Here is a 25,043-nt window from a genome sequence, read left to right as displayed (position 1 = left end):
CCTGGCCATGAAGCCTGAGTCCTCTGGGGTTTCACACTCTCCCCTCCTCTGGCTGGTGCTCTCCACGGCTCGACTTCAGAGCCGCTTCTCCACCCCTGTGCCTTCCACCTCAGGGCTTCTCTCTGTAGCCCAGGCCTGCCTGACCACTGTCCCCACTCCAGCCACTTCACCAGTCCTGCCGAGACCTTTGGAAACCACCCGCCCCCAACAGCATGGGAAAGATTTGGGAGAATTTAGGTAGCCCCAGAGCGATCTTCCTAAAAAAAGATACAGGGAAAATACAACGCAACAGCAACAGGTAGTGAGAAGAGAAGAGATGGACCCACTAACAAAAAAAGGAACCAAGCATCTCCTATTTCCTTTTTCCTTTACTATGAGGACATGATGTGTTATCAACAGATTTTTAAAATATCCTAGGGAGCCAAGCACAAATCTAGAACTTGCCACCAGTGAAAGGCTTGCCTTGAGGGTTGCAAGGGCTGAAGATGCACTAAGAACCAAGCTCCAGAAGACCCGGGCCAAGGAAAGCTCCAGCCCTGAGGCCCAAGCTTGAGCCAGAGGACTGGCCAGTGCCCAGGAGCCCACGGGAAATGTGGCTGCCATGTAAGCGGACCAACCTGGTCTCTGTATAGGTCATTCTGAACTCTATTAAAATGTCTGATCAAACACCAGGGGGCTGAGAGGACCCAAGGGTTTGGAGGCACTTGGTACTCCGGAAGGACTTAGATAACAGCTACACTCCCAGAACCTAAATTCCTGGGGAGGACTTGGGCAAATGGCACACAAGTCCATCATCCCCCCACGAATGGCAACTGATACTTCAGGGGCAGCATTTCATTCATCTTCATGTGCTGAGTGCTTGGCCAGGGTACTGGGAAGCAGAGTTGTTTCTCAGTGGCGATTTATGTGTGAATGAATGAAGGCAAGGGTGGGGCAGGCACAGAGTGCTGAGGGGCTGGTGCTTAGGCAGATGCACGGGTGGCACCAGGTCTCAGCAGGAGTTAAACACACAGCACCGCAACAAGAGAGAAGACCCAGTACAAAGAACAAGCAGGGCAGTAGGGGTATTTGCTAGAAAAGGGGGAAAATACAATCTCAGACTTCAGTAAGCTCACTTAATTCTGTGAAAATTATATTACTTTCCTTCTGTGTGCGTTTATTTGTGTATGAAGCTGACTACGTGTACACAAATACACACACTCATGGGTGGGAAGATGAGTTTAGATATTTTCTGCTGCTGCTATTATGTGTGGGTCCGTCTGTGAGTGTGTGTTTAATGACGGTAATACCATTTTGAAAAGTTAAAACGTCTTCCATTCCAACACCGTGCTGCAAAGGGTTGAACAGGGAGGTCAGCAGAATCCAGAAGTCCGATTCTGCTGGGAATTAGGGTTTACGTTCAGTACAATAAATGATTCCAAGATAAGTACATTTCTTTTTTTTTTTTTTTTAAATCCTGGATGATGATGTATCTTCTTTCCAATACAGAAACAGGGGAGCCTGGCTCTGTTTAGTTTGTCTGATTGCTTTTAAGAGGAGGGACAGGTTGGCTCCGAGAAGCCATGGTCCTCTGTTCATTAAAGTGTCAATAATGCCTGGTCCAGGCATATCGACAGCGGATTAGCTCAGGCTGAGTCTGTGGACAAGACCAGAATCTTTTTTTAACCCAGCTTGTTTCCAGATCAATACACTCATCAGCATTCGAAAATTAGCCCAAGATGAGATTCTGATACTTGAGGTGGTATGTCATGCTCAGAGGCCACCTTGCCAAGCCACAGGTGTAAATGCCTAGCTGGGGATTAGACACTTTCCATCCCCATGGATATGAGTGAGGATTGATGTTAGACCCCATCCTCCACGCCCTGCCCCTCCCGCCTCCCTCCGCTTACACACTCTCAACCTTCCCTCTTTGAGCCTGTGTAAGTGCTTGGGGCTATAACCCAGCCATTTGCCTCAAGGGGCATTTATTAAATGTGCACTTTGTCTGAGGCATTTTCCGGGTGCTCAGGGCAGGAGTGTATGGGTGTGAGCGAGGAGGGGGAGAGGACCTTAAGGAAAATCAATGACACAAACACGATCCTTGGGGGCCTCCCTGGTGGCGCAGTGGTTGAGAGTCCGCCTGCCGATGCAGGGGACGCGGGTTCGTGCCCCTGTCCGGGAGGATCCCACATGCCGCGGAGCGGCTGGGCCCGTGAGCCGTGGCCGCTGGGCCTGCGCGTCCAGAGCCTGTGCTCCGCAACGGGAGAGGCCACAACAGTGAGAGGCCCGCGTAATGAAAAAAAAAAAAAAAAAAAAAAAAAAACAAAAAACCACGATCCTTGTTTTCAAGGAGGCTTCGGAGTTTTTCACGACTCCTTCCATTTTCCAGTTCTGTAAAGGTCCTGCTTCCTAAGGCAAGTGTCTGTGATGCTGTAGAGTTCCTAAGGTCTGTCTGTCATTGTCAGGCACTCTCAGCAGTAAGTGTGTGCACTGGGGGTGGGGGGGGAATGGGGCGGCATGGGGCATGGCTGCAAACGCACCCCCTGGTGCTACCAACTGGGCCACTGGGGCATCCATCAAACTCCCTCACAGAACGGTGTGATTCTCAATCTTTTTCTGGCCAATAATAAAACTTTCGCCCACCAACACCATCTCATGCAACAATACCTACTCTGCTGTTTGTGATACATTCTGATACTGTCTATGCAATCCCATTTCCTTTAAAAAATGCTGTTTGTATACAGCAGTTTGAAGATCTTCATATATAGAACCAACAGAGGAAACAACCATCATCATTTCCTTTTAGAAAGAAAGAGGGAAAAATAACATAAAATAAAAACAACTTGGTGTGACCAAGCTGTGTCACAGCACGGGGCGCCACCCACCCCACTGGCCTCATCCCTGAGCCGCCGGAGCCTGTGTGGGTCTCCCTCCAGCCTGTCCTCTTCCCACCACTGCCCACCAACCTCGCCCTTCACAGTCGGGACCCTGACCAAGCTGCCCTCTGTCCTGCCTTCTCCCAGCTCCCTTCCCTTCCCTCCCTTTCCTGCTCCTTGTCGCTCTCACCTACCATCCACAGCTCTCCCCTTCCCTCGGGGCTGCTGGAAAGGAGGGGAGGGGAGGCTGGAGGAGCCTCTGGACCTGGAGCTTCCTGCTGTGGACCTGCCATTCAGGGGGATGAAGAGAGCTGGAGAAAAGACCAGCAGAGGATCTGGCTTCACCTCTGAGGTAAAGGAACAAGGATGTGGTCCACAGTTAAATACGTTTTTTAAAAGTTTAAAAAACTAGCAGCTGTATTTTTTTTTTTAAATAGCTAACACTTAACCAGCCCCTCTGTGTGCCAGGCCCTCTCCTGAGTGTTTACACATCAGTACATGGAAAATGTAATCCCCTCCACGGACCCTCGCAACGTTGACTCCATTTTACAAAAAGAAACTTTGAGTCACAGTTGGTAACCTGGGGTCCCACAGCCAGAAAGCGGCCAAGTCTGATTCTGAGCACTTGCCCCCCATCTGGGAATCCGTCTGCACAGTTGCGTGTTGTCTGTATGCCCAGCACCTGCTCTGCTTATGGGGAAGCAGAGAAGGGTCTGGGAAGCATGGAGACAGCGGAAGCAAGAGATGCAAAAACACAGACCTCAAAAGCTGGGGGCGGGTGTGAGAGGCTCAGAGGAAGGGGAGGGGAATGGGGTGCAACGAAAACACAGGGGATCAGACACAGGCATTAAAGGCGAGACGTGGTATCAGAAACCCAGGGCTGGCAGGTGAGAGAAGAAGCCAACAAGCTGGAAACAACAGAGGTGGCTGTGATGGCCATGTCCCAGGTAGGTGTTTAGAGCATCTGCAGTCGGCTCTGCCTTCTTTGAAGGCTGTGTGAGGGATGGCATATGCGCAGTGCCAGAAGAGCTAAAATGCTGGTCTTAAAATAAAGCAAGCTTAGCATTGGATGGAGCCTTAAAAAAACTCAGAGGAGAAAAAAGCCAAGGAAAGCAATAATCAGGAACTAATTTTCTGAGAAAACGTATTATTGGAACAAAAGCAAAGAATAAACAAAAAAAACAAATCCTAGTCCTATTCAATGGGAAAATGATCTGAAATTTTAGCATCAAATGGCAAAGTGAAAATTAGGAAATTGTCCTGGCCAGATGGAACAGACAGACTCATCTCAGTTGAGAATCACAGTGAAAGTGTTGGATACAGGCTCTCTCAGCCGCCCCTGTACCGGCTGCCCCCAGGCCGCCTACCTTGCACGATGAGGTGCACCCGGGAGGTCTTCGGGTGGTTGTCTGTCTGCACGGAGCAGGTGTACGGGCCCTCGTCGTACACGTCCACGTTCTGGATCTCGATGCTGTACTGGGTCTGGGTGTTGCTCAGGAGGACCACGCGGGGGTCCAGACACCACTTGTCATTCCCGGCGTAGAGGATGGTGCTGCGGTTCAGCCAGGCCACCCGGGTGACCCGGTTGTCAATCGTGCACCTGGAGGGAGGACCAGACGGGTAAGTCAAGGGACCGCAGAGAAACGGGAGCCATCAGGGTCTTCCTGGCAAGGCTGAGATGCCTGGTCACCATGCCTTGTCTTCGTCCCCTGCCCCCAATGTGTACACGTGCACCTCCTGTTTGCTCTGGCCGGGGTGGCACTTTCTGGAAGTCAGCATCCGAGGTCTTGCAGAACTGCAGCCTCAGAACATTGGCTATTTCAGACTTCCAGGTCCTGAGTGATTCTGTGCTTCTGAAAACCCCTGAGCACAGGACTATTGCAATGCCCCTAACTATTCAATAGTTATAGCCTGGAGCCATCATCCATCCTCAGAATGGCTGGGCCCTGGGACTACCCCCATCCTCCCCTCGCTCTGCAATTTCCATGATGTGCATGATGATAATGCCTCACATTGCTTTCAAGATGTTCTGGGTGTACTAACTTGCCCAATACTCAAACCAACCCTATGAGGAAGGTTCTATTGGTAAAAAGAATTGAAGAACAGAGACACTGAATGCTTCTGGCAAATGGCACAGATAACGTGTGCTAGATCAGAAACCCAGCTTTTAACTACTAAACATTCTTCCTCCCATCTCAGAATAGCGAATTCCAACAGAAGGCTTTTGAAGTCAAAACTAAATATGGACCACCACCATTGCTATTTCTCCTCATTATACCCAGGGGCAGAAATGTTCAATTACTGCTAGACTAAAGGCATTTTCCAAACTCTCAAAATGGTTCACACATGTAAAAATAGACTTTCTTTCTTTTATTTTTGCATCTGGAGTCCCCAAATTGTGGAAGCTCCCTTCTCTTTTCCTACACTTTCAAATTTCCCAGCTACTCTGGCCAAGTCCTCATCAAATCTGTCTGCATGCATTTCCCTCTCTAGCTACACTGAGTATGTTTTATGGCCTGAGGCTAAATTCACAAACACAGTGTCCTGATCCTGGCTATAACGCTGGAAATAGCAACTTAGCCAAGGTAGGTACAATGTTGCCTCCAATGTAATCATTCTTTGGCAGAGTACAAAGTACTTTTACATCCACCCTGTCTCATGTGATTGTTGCAGCAAATTGATGAGATAGATGATCTTACCCATTCTCCACTTTAAAGATCAGGCCTCCAGGGTCGGAAATGGTCTGGTGACTTGCCTCAGGATAGAGAGCTAGGGAGTGATGGAGAGTCAGACGCCTCAGCCAGGTTCTAAGTCCTGGTCTTGGGTGCTCCTCAGGATGCACAAAGGTGAATTTTTCAGTGGGGAGGGAGGGTTGCTTCCACTGAATTCTCATAATTGTCTGTGACCATAAAAAGCCTGAGAAATGCTGCTGAGTACACCAGCTTCCCCAGGCAGTCCCCCTCGAGATGTGCTCTTCAGTGCTGTGCATCCTTTCCACTTGTACTTGTGTAAATGTCACATGATCATTGCCGGGCCTCTCAGGCACAGGTGGAAAGGCTTGCTGAGAGGCCCTGTAGGGAAAACTGCTCAACCAGAAACACCTCTGCTCAGCTGTCCAGCTTGCTTTGTGCTGCTTATTGCATTTTTTGGACAACAAAGGATAGAAATGATGCGAAACCTGACCAGGGGAGTATTTCTGAAAGTGGGCATGGACCACTTGCATCAAAATCACATGAGATGATTTTGCTACAGATTTGCTTGTCCTACTGACTCAGAATCTTTGGGAACTCAGAAACATGAATTTCTAACAATACTCCAGCTGGGCCACACACCCACCAAAGTTTGAAAAGCACTGGAGTATATAGCCGGGTATCCAGGACCAGCTGCATAACTTGTGCATCTCAGTGCAAAACGCAAATGCAGAGCCCCTTGTTCAAGGACTATTAAGAATTTCAAGATGGTGAGAACAGGGCATTTAACAAGTGCAGGGTCCTATGCGAATAAACACACACCCTGAAGGGATGTTCCACATTTCTGTGCTTGTAACTCTCTTCGGGATCTTACTTAAATATGCATTCTGATTTGGAAGGTCTGGGGTGGGGCCTGAGAGTCTGCATTTTTCATAAGCTCCCAGGAGATGACAATGCTGATGGCCCCCAGACCATCACTTAAGCAGCATAAACCTAGAGGGAATTGTATGCACATGAGGGTTTGAGAAGCACTGAGCTAGCCCTTCACTATGTGAAATTGTGACCAGAAAACCAGCAGATCATCGCTTGGGAGCTTGTTTGAAACACAGACTCAGGCCCCAACTCAGATGTAATGAACGAATCTGCATTTTCATAAGCTCTCCAGTAGCCAGGATGCACATGTGGTCTGGACTGGTCTAGAGTGAACTCCAAGACTTGCTATCGGCTGTGATAACAATATCCTGAACATACCATGAGACTGAGCAGGAGGTAGGGAAGAGCAGCCAATGGAGGCAGCTGGACCTCCCTGATGCTGTACTTTCCTTGCACACCTGATGCTTTTCCTCTCAGGCTACCTCATTAAAATGTGGATTTGAACCACCGTGGTGTGAACTCCCTTAAGAACAACACACTCCACAGCTCGCTTTGCTAGCAATGTACCTGGGATGTCATTCATATTCATGACTTTAAGGGCAGTCACTGCTCTGAATTTTGCTTGGATGAAAGGGGAGGAATTGGTTAAATTCACATTCACAACTGATGTTTATTGAATGCATATTACTATATGCTAGGTATCCTGTGAGTCTATGATATGTGCTTTTTTTTTTTTACATCTTTATTGGAGTATAATTGCTTTACAATGGTGTGTTGGTTTCTGCTTTATAACAAAGTGAATCAGCTATACATATACATATATCCCCATATCTCGTCCCTCTTGCGTCTCCCTCCCTCCCACCCTCCCTATCCCACCCCTCTAGGTGGTCACAAAGCACCGAGCTGATCTCCCTATGCTATGCGGCTGCTTCCCACTAGCTATCTATTTTACATTTGGTAGTGTATATAGGTCCATGCCACTCTCTCGCTTTGTCACAGCTTACCCTTCCCCCTCCCCATATCCTCAAGTCCATTCTCCAGTAGGTCTGTGTCTTTATTGCTGTCTTACCCCTAGGTTCTTCATGACACTTTTTTTTCTTATGTGTGTTATTTTATCATCTTAAAAACTTGGTTGCATTCACTTATTATTGCCAATTTACAGATGAGGTTAACTGAATCTAAGAAATATTATCCAAATGAACTAAGATCACCCTGCAGAACCAATATCCAAACCCAGCTTTTGTTTGTTTGCTTATTTTTCCCCAAAGTCAGTGATCTTAAATGTCCTTATCCAGGGCTTCCCAAAAGTCCCTACAACATTTAAATTCAACTATCTGTAAGTCCTGACAAAGTACAGATTGCTGGACCACTGCCTGGTCTGGGGACCCCAGTTTGAGAACCATTCATTTAGACATTTCTCTGGTTTCTGGTGACATGAGAGCCGCAGCGCAGGTGGGCACTAGGAAGTGACTCGCATTTGAAACACTTTTCCACTACTTTATGGGAGAGAACTTTCTTGCAACCAATGTGCCCTGGGAAGCCAGAAGCAGAGTCCCATTTATTTTGTCCTCCAGCAACTGAAATTTGACCAAACACCAGGCGAATGGCAGTGGGGCAGGAAATGTTGATCAACAACCTCTAAACTGCTTGAATCATTGTTTCTGATGCCCACATCGGGGGCATTTCACAGCCTCTCGGTGAACACGAGAGGACCGTCCTGGGCTTCCTTGTGAGTGTCTAAGGATTGGAAATTGAATGAAACGGAAGTGGTCTCACCACACTGCACCGCACTCACAGGGCCAAAGATGTTCATTTGCAGAAGCACTCATGCTCCAACACAGCCAATTTCAGCACAGTTATGCGGCCCCTGTGATATACTACACTGAAAAGCCGGCATAGCTTCCGCCCTGGTTTGGGGCACATTGAAGGTCATGATGAGATATCCAAACTGTCACTGCTGGATATTAGTCTTGCTGTGTCTCCACGGAATTAATGTGGCTTCTGAGAGATGAAGCATAAAGGTAACTTGGTGGCCACCTCCTGCCACCTCCTCATACCTGCCCTCATCTATCTGTCTCATTTACAGAACGATACACAGGAGACAATTCTCCAAGTATTAAAAACAAAGTGGTCACGAGCATAACTGCACTCTCAGGCAGACCTGATGCCTTGGTTAGTGGGGAGTTGGTGGGGAGACCAGGTGGGAAATTCAGTCAACAGGTTCCCTTTTTCCAGAGACAGCCCTTAGTTCACTTCTACAGAATTACTCCTAAAACACACGTATTTCATGCTATCTCAGCTCCCTCAGGAAGGGGATCAGCTATAAGATGAACTGGAAGTGAGTAAGGTTTCAAACTCAACCCTCCCTAACTAATCCAGGTAAGTGTAACAAGACATGGCCACTTGCCACTGAGGAAAGAGTCGAAGGTCAGCCTAAGGCAGGCCAGGAAGAGAAGTGGAGGGTCAGAAAGGATTGGAGATGCCCTGGCCCAACCCTGAAGATATACACCCCTTCCCCCCAACAGTCCTGAGATGCACTAGGCACCCACCCTGAGCATCTTCTCCTCCGTCCATCCCACCACATGTGCAAAGAACAGAGGAACAACCTCTGCACAGACAGGGCTTCTGGATTGAGCCCTGGAACTCCCCAAACTCCAAACATGTCTCTTCTCAGAGCCTCAATGCCCGACCTCACTTGCGTGCATACTCGAGCCAGGGGCCATCAACTTTCCCTATATCTGTAAGCGGCCCTCCCCTCCCACCGGGCTGGCGGCTCGCCCCTCCTGTGTGTGGACCCCATGGACAGCCCACAGCCTGGCCTATGCAACATCCTGACAGAATCCAGACAGAGAGAGAGCGCCTGGGAGGGACAGGCTTGTTTACCATTTCATTGCTGAGCTAGTGTCCTGCTCAGTCTGTCTGTCTGCACCCTGCTCCCTTCCTTGGAGAAGCTTCTTCTTACAGAGAACAGGCCTGTTTGAACACAGGCCATCAAGGGCATCCAGCCTGCGCAGATCATGAGTGCATCCTCTTTGATGATGAGAAGCCTCAGGTATGGCTGACCAGAAGGGGACCATCCACATGCAGCCACACCAGAACACGCACCTGAGCACAGATCACGGTGGAGAGAACTGACACACCTGAAATTTTCTGCAGCTGCACTGATTGTTCCAAAGCTCTAAAAATGAAGCCCTCTGTGCCCTTCATCTCCTGCTGATGAATAGTGGCTTTATTACAGTTGCTGCGTTTGTACATAGAGGAATAGCAAAAAACATGATTAAGCAAGGCCAGGATGAGTGAGGCAGAGATAAAACATGAGAGTGTGGACTCGGGGCCTCGAGCTACTTTTGGATTTTAGAGGAAAGGAGAAAAAGAGACAGAGACAGAGAGAGAAAGAAGAACCTGGAAATTGGAAGAAAAATAAAGCAGAAGTATCTGCTCGGCACCTTCTAAAGACAGACAAAGAGAGTGCTGAAATAAAGAGAAGGATTATTGAAGAAAGAGGGAACAATTCCGGCTTGCCCTCTCTTAAACGCACCTGCCTGAAGATCTGAGGACTCTAATGGACCAGGACAGTGAGTAGTCCAACCATCCCTTCTCTCAAATGGCCCTTTAACTGCCGTTGAAAAGCAACACGTCTCCAGCAACATTTGAGCCGACAGAGAAGTAAGTGTTTCTGCCCTTCGTTGCTCCTGATCACAATCTCCTCTTATCGCTCAGAAATGGTCCAGCGGTCCAGCTGCCCCCTAAGTTTTGTTTCTCTGAGCGTTTGGCTTGTGCCTGGCCCCTCCCCTCAAGTTTCACAGCAAAGCATCACAGGTGGTCGGCTCGGAAGTACTGACACACAGCTCCATGGAGTTGGCCTGTGCATCTCCCAGGTCTGCTTCTGTGGGAAACCAACAAACAGACAAACCAGGATGCTTCATCACCGACCTGCAGAAAACTCAGCAAAAACCACCTGTCCCCTGAGCTCTTTACTGGAGGAGCAGGCTGACCTGTGGGGTTGCTAATTTTAACCCTGTTGGAATCTAAGCTCGTGTTACTATGTATGAAATTGGCTTGGGTTACCTAGAGACACAAACACTGAACTCACGTGATCCACACTGGCCTCACATCTCTCAACCACTACTGTTTTTGCTTCACGTGGAAAATGGGATGTGTGCTATGGAATCTCTCTTAGTCATGAAAATAAGGCCAAGGCTGATCACGCCTCGGGAGAAGCAGAAGGAGAGCTTATGATAGACGGGAAAGGACCAGAGGAAACCTCGGCTGTGTCCATGGTGCCCCGTGCGTCCACACTGCTGGTGGAGGGAGGTGAGGAGGAAAGAGCCAGGCCCTGAAGTCGGGCGGCTGGAATCCAAGTGCCAGCTCCGTTCTCCTGCCTCTCAACACGTCACCCGACCTCACTGAGTTTCACTTAACTTGCCTGGACCGGAAATAAAATTTCCTCCTGCATGGGGTTAATGGGAAGATTAAACAGAAGCATGCATGTAAACGCGTTGCTTGGTATGGAGTAGAAACTCAGCAAATAATGGATCACACAGTCTATCATACACATGGCCTTCTCAGATCTACATGTTCATTACATTGCTCAGTAGATGGTAACTCCCAGAAAGGCAAGGGCCATACCTGTTTTTCTCATGTGCCTTTATATGTCATATTGAGTAAAAAATAAGCACTCAATAAATATCTGTTGACTGATTAATTTTTTTTATTAAAATCTCCCACCTTTCACAAACTCCTGAGAAATGAAAGGGCAGGAGCCCATGTCCAGTAAAGGCCCAGGCCATGAGTCAGCGCCAACCTTCACTTAGAAACACTCCCCCTGCACACACACCCCTGCACACACACCCCTGAACACATGCTTGCTCTTTGTGGGAATCTGTCACCTTTCACCGCTCTCATGTCCTGGGGATGAATCAAGAAGGCCTGGCTGTGTGGACCTCTGAGGAGGGCTCTCGATAAACCCACCCACCCCTCGGTCCATCCTGTAAGAGTCGGATGACACGGTACCATCGCAACGCAGACTTGCCAAGTCAGGCAGGCCGTGACTCCTCTGAGATAAATGGTGCACCGCTGACATCTGTACTGGTGACAAAGCCCAATACTAATTCCACTGCTGGAGGAGGCTTGGGGCTGTTCAATAGGTCATTGCTCATCTGTAAGCTACAGCACCCGAAGGCCATTTCTTTATTTCATAGCAGGGTGTTACATCCATGTGGTGAGAAAGGAAGAGCTCTGGATTGACTGATGATCCTGGTGAAGCGGCATCTGGATCCTGTTATGGACCACAGACCAAAGCAGTGGCGCCTTTTTCTCCCTCGGTGACCAGAGCCAGGCAGCCCGGGGAGGGGGGCAGTTTCTTTACATTCCCTCCCTTAATGTATCCAAATAGTCCAAACACAGATGAGGGTCTCCTGAGCCCCTGTGTGGGGACCAACGTTTCCCAGGGTAGAGAGCCCAGAAGGGCTGAGAGGTTAGTGGAAATTCACTTTGGACTTCACCTGCCCTTTGACCCTGGGCTCCAAGGAACAATCTCCTGCAAAGCCCCATCTCACCTCCCACCCCACATGCTCCAGATGGGACAGGAACTGGATATACTGGACGGCTTCTCACTGTTTCCAGAGCACACCGTTCATTATCAGAATTCAGGGACCCCCTGTACTGGGAACGCCCTTCTCTATTGTTTATTAGATACATTCCTATTTCCCTATCAGAGGCAACATTAGATGTTATTTTGTATGTGAACCATACTTCCTCTGCACATTTTAATCCCCCATGAATGTTCGCTAGACATACTTTATCCTGGTGTGGGTTGACGGCAGTCTGTCCATCCCCCATCTACCTGTAATATGGTGGGGGGAGGAGGCATATACCAGGTGTTTCTCTATTGCAAGGATTCTTGGTTACTTTCAAGGCAATCTGGGTCTTGTGAGAGTTAAGGTGGCCTTTGAGGTGGGAAGGAGCTTGCTAAATACAACAGAGCAGGGCACAGCATTTCAGGCAGAGGGAACGGCACAACAAAAGCACAGTGGGGCTGTGAAAAGATACCAGCGTGTTTGCGGAAGGATGGAAATTTGGTCTGTGCCGAGTGTAAGGCTTTGGTAGAAGAGAAAAGTTAGGCGAGTTGAGGCCAGTGAATGAGTGTCCTACTCTTTCTGTGCCCCCTCCATCCACTGCAGACTGACCAGCGTGGGGTCACATCAGCTGGCTCCCCGACCTCCGGCCTCCCACTGAGGTCAGCTGATGGGAAGGAGAGGGGATGCCACAGGCCGTCCACGTCCCTGTCAGAGGTCACAGCTCCTGGCCGGGGTCCTCTGTCCCTGGTGGGAGCCGAGATCTCCTCTTTTCTTCACTTGAGTCCTGGAGGTATTAGCCCCTCCCTCTTGTTCCAGCCCCGGGGTCATGACTAACCCTTGTGGTCTTTCCTGCACTTTGGCTGCACCTTTGTAAGTATCCACATTATTAAACTCTCCTCCAACTGCCCAGTTTGAGTGTGCCATCTTTTCCCTGCAGGAACTATTGCAGCACCCATGTGACAGACTGTTTCCTTTATCTTGAGGACAAGAAGGACCAGAGAACCAAAGTGAAGAGCTCTGCAATGGCCACCTGAAAGAATCACCAAATCACAGAGGACCACGAAGGCACCAAGCCTAAGCTCCTCCCCCTTCTACAGTGGGTGGCCCTCCGTGGGAGCGAGGAGTTGGGGAGAAGAAACCGGATCCTGGAAAATAAATCTCTGCTTCTTGTCTGTGTCTCCGACCCTGTCATCCTGTCCTGACAGCTAGACTATGTAAAGTCCACACCTGAGATGGGGTTTCATCCTGGAGGTGGTGGACCAGCTGGCAGGATAGCAGCAGGGGGATGCTGTCCAACCCAGACACTGTTTATAGTTACACTTTGAAAACCAAGACTCACTCAGGTAAACTGGGGTTGACGGTGCCTACTAGGATGCCCTGTCATGCTGGAAGAGGGGTCTGGGAAGTACCTGGCTCCTCTCGAGCCCAGGGCTGGGGAAGATGTGCCAGCCTGGCAGGCCCTGTGCCTAAGAGGCAGCTCAGACGAAGCATCTGTGTCCCTCCCAGTCCCATCGCTGGGGCTAGTTCCCGCTCCAGCTCCCTGTCTGGACACACTTGAATCGAGCCTGGATTCTGCCTCCAAAGCCCCTCCTTTCATCACAAAGAACCCCCTAGAGTGAGGACTTGAACCACCAGTGTGGGGAGGACCTCAGGGCTTAGGAGGCAAAACCACACCCTGGACCAGGGAGGCGCAGGACCTGGTGCTGCATCCACGGGGACGTCCTCTCCTGTGTGGGGCACGGCTGCAGTCAGCCAGCCCAGCCCCTCGGGGCCCTCGTGTCGTGTCTGCTGCTGCCAGGTTTCTGTGCCTCTAAGAGCCTACACCTGCCGCTCTCCCTGGAGGTTGTCTCCAGGCTGTTGTGCCTGGGAATGTGTGCGTTCCTAGGGCGGCGGCAGCGGGCTGGCCGCAGGAGCAGGTGGCCGAGTCTCACTGCAGGTCCCGTGGGAGCCACCCTCAGGACACCTGCCTGAAACTGAGCCTCCACTTGGCTTCCTGCCCTTCCTGGCTGCCCCCGGCTTCCGCGGTCTCTCTCGGGGGGCACTCCCTTAAGAAGTCACTTCCACACAAATTCGCATCTCAGGGCCTGCTTCTGGGGCTCCAGGACTAAGACGATCCTCTTTGTAATCTCACAAACGGTTTGCGATTGGGAGGACAGCCCCTTAAGAAAGGTCGCGTGAGACGCTCGGAGGCTGCAGAGAAGAGCTGGGTACCGGGTGGAGTCGGGAGGGAGGGGGGCTGAGAAGAGCCTTCAGCCAGAGGACACGGAGAGCAGGGACCACCCAGGGTGCTGACACCACAGCACGGTTGCCAGGGCAATCCAGCCAGGCCAGAGCCCAAAGGGACTCCTGCTGGAGGTGTCAGGAGGGTGGAGGTGGAGGAAGGCACGCAGACTGGAAGTCCTGGCAGCGGGGAGTGAGCCCTGAGCTCTCCTTGAACTGAACATACACGTGCACGAGCAGAGGGAAGGAAAGGGAGTCCAGAGACACGGCCGTGGCCACGGGGCCTGTGTTCAGGGTCTGGTCTGACAGACGCAGAGGAAGCCACGGTCACTGTGGAGGCCCTGGAGGGGCTTCTCTCATCTGCGGCCAGTTAGGAAGGTTGGGGCAGCCGGACCGTATCACGAAAACCACATTTGAGGATTTTCAGGATTTCACGTAGGAGAGAGAAGATCAGGGGAGACAGAGTGCTGTCACTGCCAGAGACAAGGTGAATGCCGACGTTTCCCTTCCCAGGAGGGGTTTCCTCCCACAGTGTGCTGGGGCTCACTGCTAGCGTCAGACATCTGACCCGACACTGTCCTACGGAGACAAGACCTACTGAACCTGGGCCGACAGGAGGGCTGTTCAGGGCATCGGTGGTCACAGGATCCCTCGCCCTTCCTCAGGCCTGGTCAGCAGCCTTTCCTCTCACAAGGCTCCTATTCCAGGCCCATCCTTCTCTTTCCCATAATGTGAACTTCACTTCTAGTTGTCACCTCCAAAGACGTAGATAATCTGAGGTGTAGAAAAATTATTCACTTGTTTGACAAACGTTCATTGAAGATCTATTATGCACTAGGCAGGGTGTTAAGCACTTAAGGGGTGTGAAACAGGGTGAATGAGACAGACACACACATTCTGCTCCTGCGAAGAAGAGCTAAGACAGATCACTATCGAGCATGAGGACTCTTATGAGCGGATACTATGGGGTTTTGTACAGAAAATAAACAGGTGTTGAGGAACCCACCATGGTCTAAGCGACCAGGAAAGGTATTTTGCTGAGAACTTTGCAGAAGGTGTACATTTGCTGCTTGGAGGGACCTGCTAGGTCACCTATAGATATGGACCCTAGAGACACAGACGTGCAGCTGCTTCCTTCTTAAGCCTATGGCTATGCAGCTGTTTAGTTCAAAAAAGAGTGGGGATGGGAACTTGCATCTCTGGAGTCCTTAGCCTGTGTTTTCTGGGGTTGGTGGATTTGAAGAAAGGTTCTCCACCGAGCATTCTGAAAACTTGACAATGCACCGGGTATCACTCAGATTTTAACACGATCTCTCCCATCTGGAAGCTGCCATGCACTGGTATATTTCACCTACTAGGACCTCAGCTTGCACGTTCATATTGAAGAGAAGCAGTGGCCTTGCCCCAAGCTGCTGGCCTGACTTCCACGGAGTCCAGCTAGCTAGGTCCTCGTCTTATTATCTAATCTGCTGTGACAAGCCTGGGTTCCCAGTCTTTCTGTGACTCAGTTTTCCTATGTGTCAAATGGGGAAAAAACTAGTCTGTCTGCTTAATCCCTATGGCGGTCAGAGGGTCAAAGTAACATACAAGGGAAAAGTATAAAGGACTCTGGAAGAACAGGGAGGTGTTAATGTTTACTATCTTCTGTGTGAAAATACAGATGTCCCCTCTCTTCAATATTATTTTCCAAGTAACTAAATACATGCCTACATCACCCCGCTCAACATTATACATTTATTTACTGTGCTTCTACACCAGTGAGGATGCTGTGCTCACTTTTTAGAACAAAACATCTTCCTTACTGTCTATATTTTAGGGGCTTATCCTACAAAGAAGATCAGAGCCACTTAAATGAAAGAAAGCAGGGGACCTGCACGGGCAATTCAGTGACAAACACTGGATAGACACGGAAAAGACGGATGCAGTCTTAACCCTGAAAGCACAATGCCGAGCCCTGAACCAGAAGCAGAGAGCTCTTGAGAGAGGGGTGCTCTCCGTCCCTCTGGCCACCTCCCCAAGCAGCAACAGGAGCAGGCACAGCCCTGACGGGTGAGGGGGGCTGGGGGAGGAGGCGGCCGGGGTGCAGATGCAAAGATGCAGCCACAGAGTCAGCCCTCTCTTGGCTGGAGCTACATCAGCTGATCCTAGCGAAGCAATGTCCTTCCATCAACCCTGGGCAAGTAAGTATGCAAGTCCTTTACAGAACCCCCTGGTGCCTTTGCGATACTCTCTAGTAGCTGGTCTCTGTAGGAAGGGATTCTCACTGGGCTGGAGGAGAGCTCCTTCTTCCCCCGCATAAATTACTCGCTGATCTTGACCCTTCAACAAGCAGCTCAAATCATCCATAATCTCACTCAGGTGGACCCCCTTCTGAATCCAGACAATGGGGTGCGGGGGGAGATTCCGACCTTACCTCACCTGGATGGTGGCCATGCCGGCCTCTCTTAACCTCCAGCCTCCACCCTCTCCTTCTGCTGGAAGGACCTTTCTAGCAAATCCATTTGAGACTCATTTGTTCCAAAGCCTTCACTGGTGTCCAAAGCCCTCCACAGGAAGGGCCAACAGTTCAGAACAGCTCACCAGGGTGCCCCACCCTCATCAGACCCATCGCCTTGCACAGAAGCTGTATCACAGGGTGTGCTTGCGGGTTTCTTGCAGTTTCTGCTATGTGGATGCTCTCCCGGGACTCCAAACCATGTCCCACGCTGCCCCATCTGTCTCCCCACCTCCTCGCCACACACACCTTTCCTTCCAAGGCTCCCTTCCATCTGCCAGGTCTACGCTGACGCCCGCAGCCCACAGCACCTCTGTCCTATCCATCTCCAGGCCACATGGCCACTGTGAAGGCAAAGCCTGTGCATTTTCTTTATGTTTTTTTTAACCCCCAGCCCTGTCATGCCCAGCACGGTACCTAGTCCATCCTCGCCTTCGGTCAGTGAATGTCTGCTGCCCGAAGGGAAGGCACACTGCAGGCACACTCTGAGACCAAGCCAAACATGGGAACCTCTCCAACTGTTCTCCATGGTGACTCAGACCAGGCTGCCAGGGGCATGCTACATGTGGCACACGGCGAGCCACACCACCAGAGGTCACCATGTCACAGCTCAGGCTCCACGAAAACTTGCGAAGTGAGAAGGGAGGATGCAGCAGACATCTCATAAGAGTTTTGGGTTGTTTTCGTTAATTAACCAGAAAAATAATAGCTCAAACTTTCTGATGCACAATAGCATGCAAAATCCTTTCACGAATAATTATATCTCATGGAATCATCAAAACAAAGCCAGAGGCAGAGACAAATCTCTAACCTCAGACCCAGGACCCTAAAACGTGTGATTTCTGGCAAGTCACTTCACCTCTCTGACCCTCAGTTTCCTCATCTGTGCAAGACAAGCAGTCTCTGTGGGAACCCCAGCATGGCGGGACTCCCCAGGTCCACTGCCTGAGCCCCCATAACTATTTCCCATCCTCTGGCAGGCAGGGCTGTCTGACACTCTTAACTGCCCCTCTCCTTGCCAAGGTGAACAGAGAGAGGAAGGGTTAGCAGGTTAGAACAGAAAGTGGAGCAAAACTGGGAAGGCAAAAGTGCCAATTACTGAAATGCAATAAATGCAAACATGCCTTCACTTCTTATGCAAATTCTTGAGAGAAAGAGGGGTATAAGTGCAAAGGAGCACATTTAGTTTCACCTCTAAGAAGACTCAAATAATATGAATTAGAATTTAAATGCATTGAGTAAAATCAGCAACAGGATGGCTCCTTTGACGGTAATTATCAAGAGAATCACAGAAAGTCGGAGGATGAAAGTGTAGGATCTCCTTCCTTCCACTTGGAGACTGGACTCTTCCAGGCTCCCTGACCTTGTGGCTTTCTCTGCCCTATACGGTATGTCCTAGCATCTCCTCAACAAAGCTGACCCATTCTCACCTCTGAGCCTTTGTTTGTTTCCCCATTAACCAACAGATTCCAGATGCAGTGGTCCCGCCTTCCAGAGTAAGCCCCTCTTCTTTGTCATCCCTGGGTTCCTTTCTCCTTCTGAGAATGGTACTAAAACGCATCTCCACTCCTAGAGTCCTAACAGGCTCTGGAATTGGGTTCTTCTAATTAAGACCAGGATGCCCTATGGTAGTTTTAGCTTCATCAAAACCAGTTTAAAATGTTCAGTGAACAGCAGAACACCCAGAGAGAAAGGGGGTGGCAATACAGTTATCTGCAGAAGCTAAGAGTATTCTCAGTGAAAAGCCTGAGCCAAACGGCTCAGAAAATTCAGGAACAGGGGGTGGAGCAGAGGAAGGAAGGGTCAGGGAAGCAGCCACACTGCTGTCTGAGCATCGCTCGCTGCTTCCAGGGATGAGGCTGCTCACTTCTGGGACCTCCCGTACTCTTTACCTCCTTCTTCCTTGCCTTTCTGTAGAGTGATGCACACTCCAATTTGGGATGCCTGGTGGAGGGAGGCAGCTATTGTGTCTGTGCTGAAGAAAAACAAGGATAATAACAACAGAAGTCCAATTTTCATGTCCTGGCAAGTCTCCCTTCCATGACTTTGACGAAGAGCAGACAGGATGCTGTAGAGTCATCCAAAGCTGGCCTTGCTTCTAGGTAGGCATAGGAAACCCACCTAAGGTCTGTATTTAGGAGTTCCACCTGAAAATATATTTCTACTGTCTTCAAAATGAGAATAGAAACCCACATGGTCTAAGTGATTGGGTCAAGTTTCCCAGAGTTCTGATATACAGACTCAGTGAGAAACCACAAAGCTGAACTCAGACTCCCAGGGTCTGTTTGCGGCCCCTTTGTTATCTTCCTGGGGGTAAAGTCAGACACCTTGGATCAATAGTCGTGCAAGAGGCTGGAAAAGTACGTTCTATGTTCTATGTTGGCTCTAAAACTGTCTTTAGAGACCCAACAGTAACAATGCTTCTCACACAATCATGTGCATTACACAGTATTGCCCTTTTGAGAAATGCACATAGTTTTGGACACCAAGTCCCTCTATGATGACCTCTGAACTTCTCTTTTAGAATACATGGCCAAACAGGAGACATGGAAACAACCTAAATGTCCATCAACAGAGGAGTGGATAAAGAAGATGTGACATATATACAATAGACTATTACTCAGCCATAAAAAGGAACGAAATTGGGTCATTTGTAGAGACGTGGATGGACCTAGAGACTGTCATAAAGAGTGAAGTAAGTCAGAAAGAGAAAAGTAAATATCATATATTAACACATATATGTGGAATCTAGAAAAATGGTACAGATGAACCAGTTTGCAAGGCAGAAATAAAGACACAGATGTAGAGAACAAACGTATGGACACCAAGAGGGGAAAGTGGGGTGGTGGTGGTGGGATGAACTGGGAGGTTGGGACTGACATATATACACTGATGTGTATAAAATAGATAACTAATAAGAACCTGCTGTATAGCACAGGGAACTCCATTGCACTGTACAGTAGAACACAACACTGTAAAATAACTATACCCCAATTTAAGAAAGAATACATGGCTAAACAGATGCTACCTCACCGCCCTCCCTCCGCCCCCATGCTGCTTTGGCAAACTGTACTTTCCCAGGAGCGTTTTGTAAAGAAAAGGCTTTGGTGCCGTCAACACCAACTCATCCCAAGGAAACCTTCCCAGCACTGTCCTTGGTGATCTCCAGCCTCACCAGCTGTCTCTATCTATGTGATCTCCTGGCAAGTCAGTTTGGTTGGGTGAACTCCTACACCCACAACTATAACCCACTGGAAGATTTTTTGTGGTTCCTGTTCCTGTATGAAGGAGCTCTAAACCTATACAGCGTAGAGTCAGTCCACACTAGCCGGAGAAGGTCCCTGGAGGAGCAGCTCCTGCCCTTTTGCTCTCTGCAGCCCCTGGGTAGTTTCTAAATTCTACTTCTGAGAGAGTGAGCTGGACTTGCAAGAGGTGAGATGTAACATTTTGCATGCATATGCAAAAGACATTTATTATCTGTAGGACATTGTTTAGAAATTACTCTACTATTTGATTTGTGATAAGTGATCAGTAAACATATTTATCAAAGTAAATAAAACCCGTAGAGTGACTTCAACTGGATTCACATACATTAGTATCTGGGAAACCTGAAAAGCCATCCTAAGAGGACCTGATGTGTCACGTGCCATGTATATCTCCTCTTCACCTCCCTCTCGCCCACCCCTCTGCACTCAGACCTCACCTACAACGCTGTCCAGCCTTCCTCCAAGTGCAAACTGCTGGTTACAAGCAGGGGAAAGTGAGGGACATATGGGTGAGCTTGCCCAAACACAAGAACACCATTTGTCCACAAAAGCTTGAAAAGAGTGTCACGCTTTTGGAAGGTCAATTCCTAGGGGAGAATCCTGCTGGGTTCATCACTTCCCAGAAGAAGGGTGGTGCTTGGGCCAGAGCTAGGCTCTGGAACTGCAGACCATAAACGTAAACATCACTAAGCCCGCCAGGATGACATCCTTTCTCCTATTAATAACATCTTCTTCCATTCTGCTCGCCCCAGAAAATGAAATGAATGAGGCTTGGCTGCAAGTGTAGGGGAGAATAAAACCCAGGATGGCAATAAATCGGAGTGCAGAGTGGCAGGCACTGTAATCCGCCAGAATGACGCTCTGGCTCAAGGAAAAGAACCTCTTTGGGGAACCAGTGAAGGGAATCGATGCCCATAAAAGCATCCAAGACATCAGCAGCAGCAGGAAAAAGAGATACTGTTGACTGGGACATGCAGCAGATTGCAGGTTGTAAAACAAAATAGAAAGTCATTAAGCAGTGGGCAAAGGGCAGGATTGCACGATGCGGATGTCATGGGAGACCACGTTATAGGGCACAGGACTCGCCATCAGTCAGAAGGTCAGAATCGCCAAGACTCTGTCTGCACAGGCCCGGGATCCTGTACAAAGGCCCTTCTCCATGCACAAATGCGGATAGAGAAGAGATGGTTAGTATTTATTGCCTCTTACGTAATAGGTCTATTTGGAAACACATTCTGACTGGCTTATCAGGGTATTAATATATCCCAGGCATATTGAGCTGTATTCACTTAGAGTTTGGGTTGCTTGAACCAAAGACTTTCCTGGGAAATACGCCAAGGTATGTTTTCTGGAACTAGTCCCCTTTTCTGCTTCATTTCCACCTTTTAATCCAGCAGAGGGCAGAGTCAACCCATAAGACTCAGGCTCAGGGACCCTGTGGGGCAGTTGGAGGCAGAAGATGTCCTGGGAGAAGGGGTCAGAAAAGCAAAGACATGAATCAACTCTTCATCCTGTCAGGAGGATATGGGGCTGGATGCTTTCTGGAGCTCTCAGGACAAAAGAGTGGGAGCAGGGAGGGCCAAAGAGGAGCCAGTTAAAGTGCCCTGAATGTACCCTGCCTCAGTTTCCCAGCCTGTCCGGGGAGCAGACTCGTGAATCATTTCCATCACACCCCGTAAGTTAAATCAGGCTTCACAGACTGCAGGGAGCACCTCTGATGACAAAGGAGGGGGAGCTGGGAAAGCGACAGGATGAGAGGTTGAGACCAGAGAAAAGCAGAAAACAAGGCAGGTTCCAAGGGCTTCCATCAGCTGCCCCTCGCCGGCCTCTCTCTCTCCTCCCCGCCTGCACAGCTCTTTCTCCCCCTGCGTTCCAATGCTCGCCCTCTGTCTCCTTTCCTTTCTCTGGCTGCCTTGGCTACCCTCTCCAGCAACTCTGTCTTGGGAAAAATAAAAGTAAAACCCAAAACAACTCCTCTGGGGGAAAACGACAGCAGCTGCTTCCTCCCCCTCTGCTGCGCACGCCACAGCGGTCGCTGGGAACGCAGGCACACAGCCAGCGCTGGGGAGAGCGTTGATTTCCAATCCGATGGCTGCATTTTGTCAGCCTCTGCACACACACCGCAAACAGCTCGGCCCCATCTATCACAGAGCAGAAGGGGTGATGGAAGGAATAAAAAGGATTCACCTCTGTCTCCCGGAACGAATGGCTGGTGCAGGTGTCTCTATCCCTTCCCGGCTCTGTCCCTGCACCTCGCCACCTCCCCACCTCCCCATTGAGGAGTCACCGGCCACAGCTGGGCTGCAGCTCTACTGTCCGCAGTGCTCTAGCACCTACAGATTCCATCCACCAGACTCTTCTTCTGGGAAGAACGGATGCATTCAGGATGCTCTTGACCTTGGCTGTCTGTATTCCTGTTTCCAACCACACACATTCACTCATGCACACAGATGGCCAACCCCCCACTGAAATGGGTCTCCCACCACCCCCACTTCATGCAAGAGTGCTTGTGGGGACTCTCGGTGCTTAGCACGTGTGATGTTGCACCTTTCCTGGGCTGTGTTCCTCCCTCTGCAGCCTAGACCACCTCCCCCTCTCCCTCCCTCTCTCCCCCCAGCCTGGGCACACACACACACACACACACACACACACACACGCTACAGTCTCTTCTACCTTCCTGCATCCTGTGGGCGCCTGTGATATGTGATTTAGTCTCACTCTCTCTGGTATCATTGGAAATATCCTTATTTATTTATCATCACTAAGTTGCCAAAAAATAATTTGCAACCCTACTGAGGGCCAGTCAATGTGCTAAGGGCTGGGTACACAAAGGGGAATAGGACAGGGTGCCTGCGTGCTGTGTGGCCAAAGGCAGGGCGTGTTTGGGGCGGTGTTAACGCTTCCGAGCTTGGAGCTTGAAATGCACATCAGACACAGTTGTGGAACTCAAAACAAAAACAAAAACAAAAACAAAAACATTGCATTTTATAATTAGACCCCCAACCCCAAATTCCAAATAAGTTTCACAGATTTTTTTTTTTTTTTTGATAAATAAAGCTGTGAACCATTACTGAGAGCGTCTGCAGAGCAGGATTTGGGTAGGAATCAGATGTGTGAAAAGCCTGGACGGGTGAGCAAAGGCACCTTCATGAAGGGTCTTCCATGTCACTGACCCTGAGGAATCTGAAATGTAACTTATGGTTCAAAGGGTTTCAAACAGGAAGGGAATGTGCTCAGATCTGTGTCCTGAGACAGCCTCGCTGCCACAGGAGAGCAGACTGAGGGGAAGCAGAGAGCACCTGCTTCCAGAGCACCCAGTGGTCCATGCCACCAGGTCTGCCGGCCTGAGGTAGGGCAGGGCCCGGGCTGGAGTGGAGGGACGGACACGAGGGACGTTCCCCCGGAATGGGGAGTGCGGGAGGGGCGGGGAAGGGAGGAAGGTACAGTAGCAAGAGCAGCACACAAGTCCTGGGCGCCAGCGGGCACGGGGCACCAGGACTCTGCACTCTCTCCACCTGCCCAGCCGCCCTGCCAGGCCATGAACAGCGATGTGTCCACTTCATGTATTTCTGGTGGCCTCCCTCCAGGAGACCCCTACTCTGTAGCCAGGTCCCGCTGGCCTCTGGCTGGAGTGACGGGGTGACGGCAGGGACCTCGAACAAGGGATGGGCCATGGCTGCAGGGGCCTCCGTCTGGGACATTAATGTCACATGCCGCTCTCCGAGTAGTCCCACGGGCTGGCCCTGCTTCCTCACCCAGCCTATCGAAGCCCGCGGGACGGGGGCCTCTCAGCTGAGCCTCAGAGGCAGTTCCCGCCAGCTGGTGCCCTGGCAGGTGGGCAGACACCTGTTGACAGGCGAACGGGACATGCACACCTACGGCCCCTCCAGGAGGAAGGGCTGCGGGTCGCCTCCAGAGCACTGTCCTCAGCTCTTCTGCACTCAGACAGCTCGCATCAGCTTTCTCCGTGGCGCTGTGCAATGAGACCCATAGACAGCTCATCACCGGAGCTTTGACAAGCGGGTGGGTCTCCCGGTGAGTCTTGCAGGGACGTGTCTGGTTTGGGAGAGATGGCAGATTCACCTCCGGGCACACATTCGTGTGGAAGCACACAGGTGTGCCTCCTCCCCGCCACACAGGCGGTCATCTGTCCACCCTTCTCCCCAAACCACTCGGCACCCTCCAGCCCCTTCGCTGTCATCGCGTGGACAGTGCATTTTACATGAAGCCGTAAAACCTGATGACAGCTTTCCTTGTCAGTGTGGCCCTCGCTCTGATCCCTTGGTGATTTACAGCACTGACCCTCCGGCGTTGAGCAGCCTCATTACAAATGAGAGAAAAGAGACAGAAAGAAGCAAAGGGGGGAGTCATGATGGAGAAACAGGGGCGGCTGACAGGACGGGGCTCAGGTGGGAAAGAGAAAAGCTGTACGGGAAGGCCAGAGAGGGAAACCACAAGGATGTGATGTTTTAATGGGAAGAAAGGAGAAAACATAGAGACAGGTTTTCCCCTACTCTGGGTTCTTCTTTGTTTCCTGTTGGATGAATGAGAGCCTGTGTGTGTGTGTGTGTGTGTCTGAGAGAGAGAGAGAGAGAGAGAGAGAGAGAGAGAGAGAGAGAGAGAGAGAGAGAGAGACATCAAGAATCCAGTTCAGGGACTTCCCTGGTGGCACAGTGGTTGAGAGTCTGCCTGCCAATGCAGGGGACACGGGTTCGAGCCCTGGTCTGGGAAGATCCCACATGCCGCGGAGCAACTAGGCCCGTGAGCCACAACTACTGAGCCTGCGCGTCTGGAGCCTGTGCTCCACAACAAGAGAGGCCGAGACAGTGAGAGGCCCGTGCACTGCGATGAAGAGTGGCCCCCACTGGCCGCAACTAGAGAAAGCCCTCGCACAGAAACGAAGACCCAACACAGCCAAAAAATTAATTAATTAATTAAAAAAAAAAAAAAAGAATCCAGTTCAGAGCAGCACGGTGACAAGCCCTACGCCTGGAGACAGTCCGAGCAGCACGAGAGTAGGCTTCCTCTGGCAACACCAGCTCAGGAGCTCCTGAGGTTGAGCCAGG

General features: G+C 50.3%; 1 protein-coding gene across 6 annotated transcripts in view; it reads right to left on the bottom strand.

Annotated features, from left to right (window-relative positions):
* Positions 1-25,043, bottom strand: part of NTM (neurotrimin) — a 387,993-nt gene that overhangs the window by 171,835 nt on the left and 191,115 nt on the right. For all 6 annotated transcript variants that reach the window (XR_014294673.1, XM_082627739.1, XM_082627736.1 and 3 more), the window contains exon 2: positions 4,223-4,455. Coding sequence is in view for 5 of the 6 variants with exons in the window: in XM_082627739.1 (XP_082483865.1) it covers positions 4,223-4,455 (233 nt within the window). In the remaining variant the exon portion in view is untranslated. The remainder of the gene's footprint in view (positions 1-4,222; positions 4,456-25,043) is intronic.

The sequence above is a fragment of the Mesoplodon mirus genome (assembly GCF_964341445.2).
Source record: "Mesoplodon mirus genome assembly, chromosome: 7".
Classification (NCBI taxonomy): domain Eukaryota; kingdom Metazoa; phylum Chordata; class Mammalia; order Artiodactyla; family Ziphiidae; genus Mesoplodon; species Mesoplodon mirus.
This window is presented reverse-complemented; position numbering and strand designations above follow the sequence as displayed.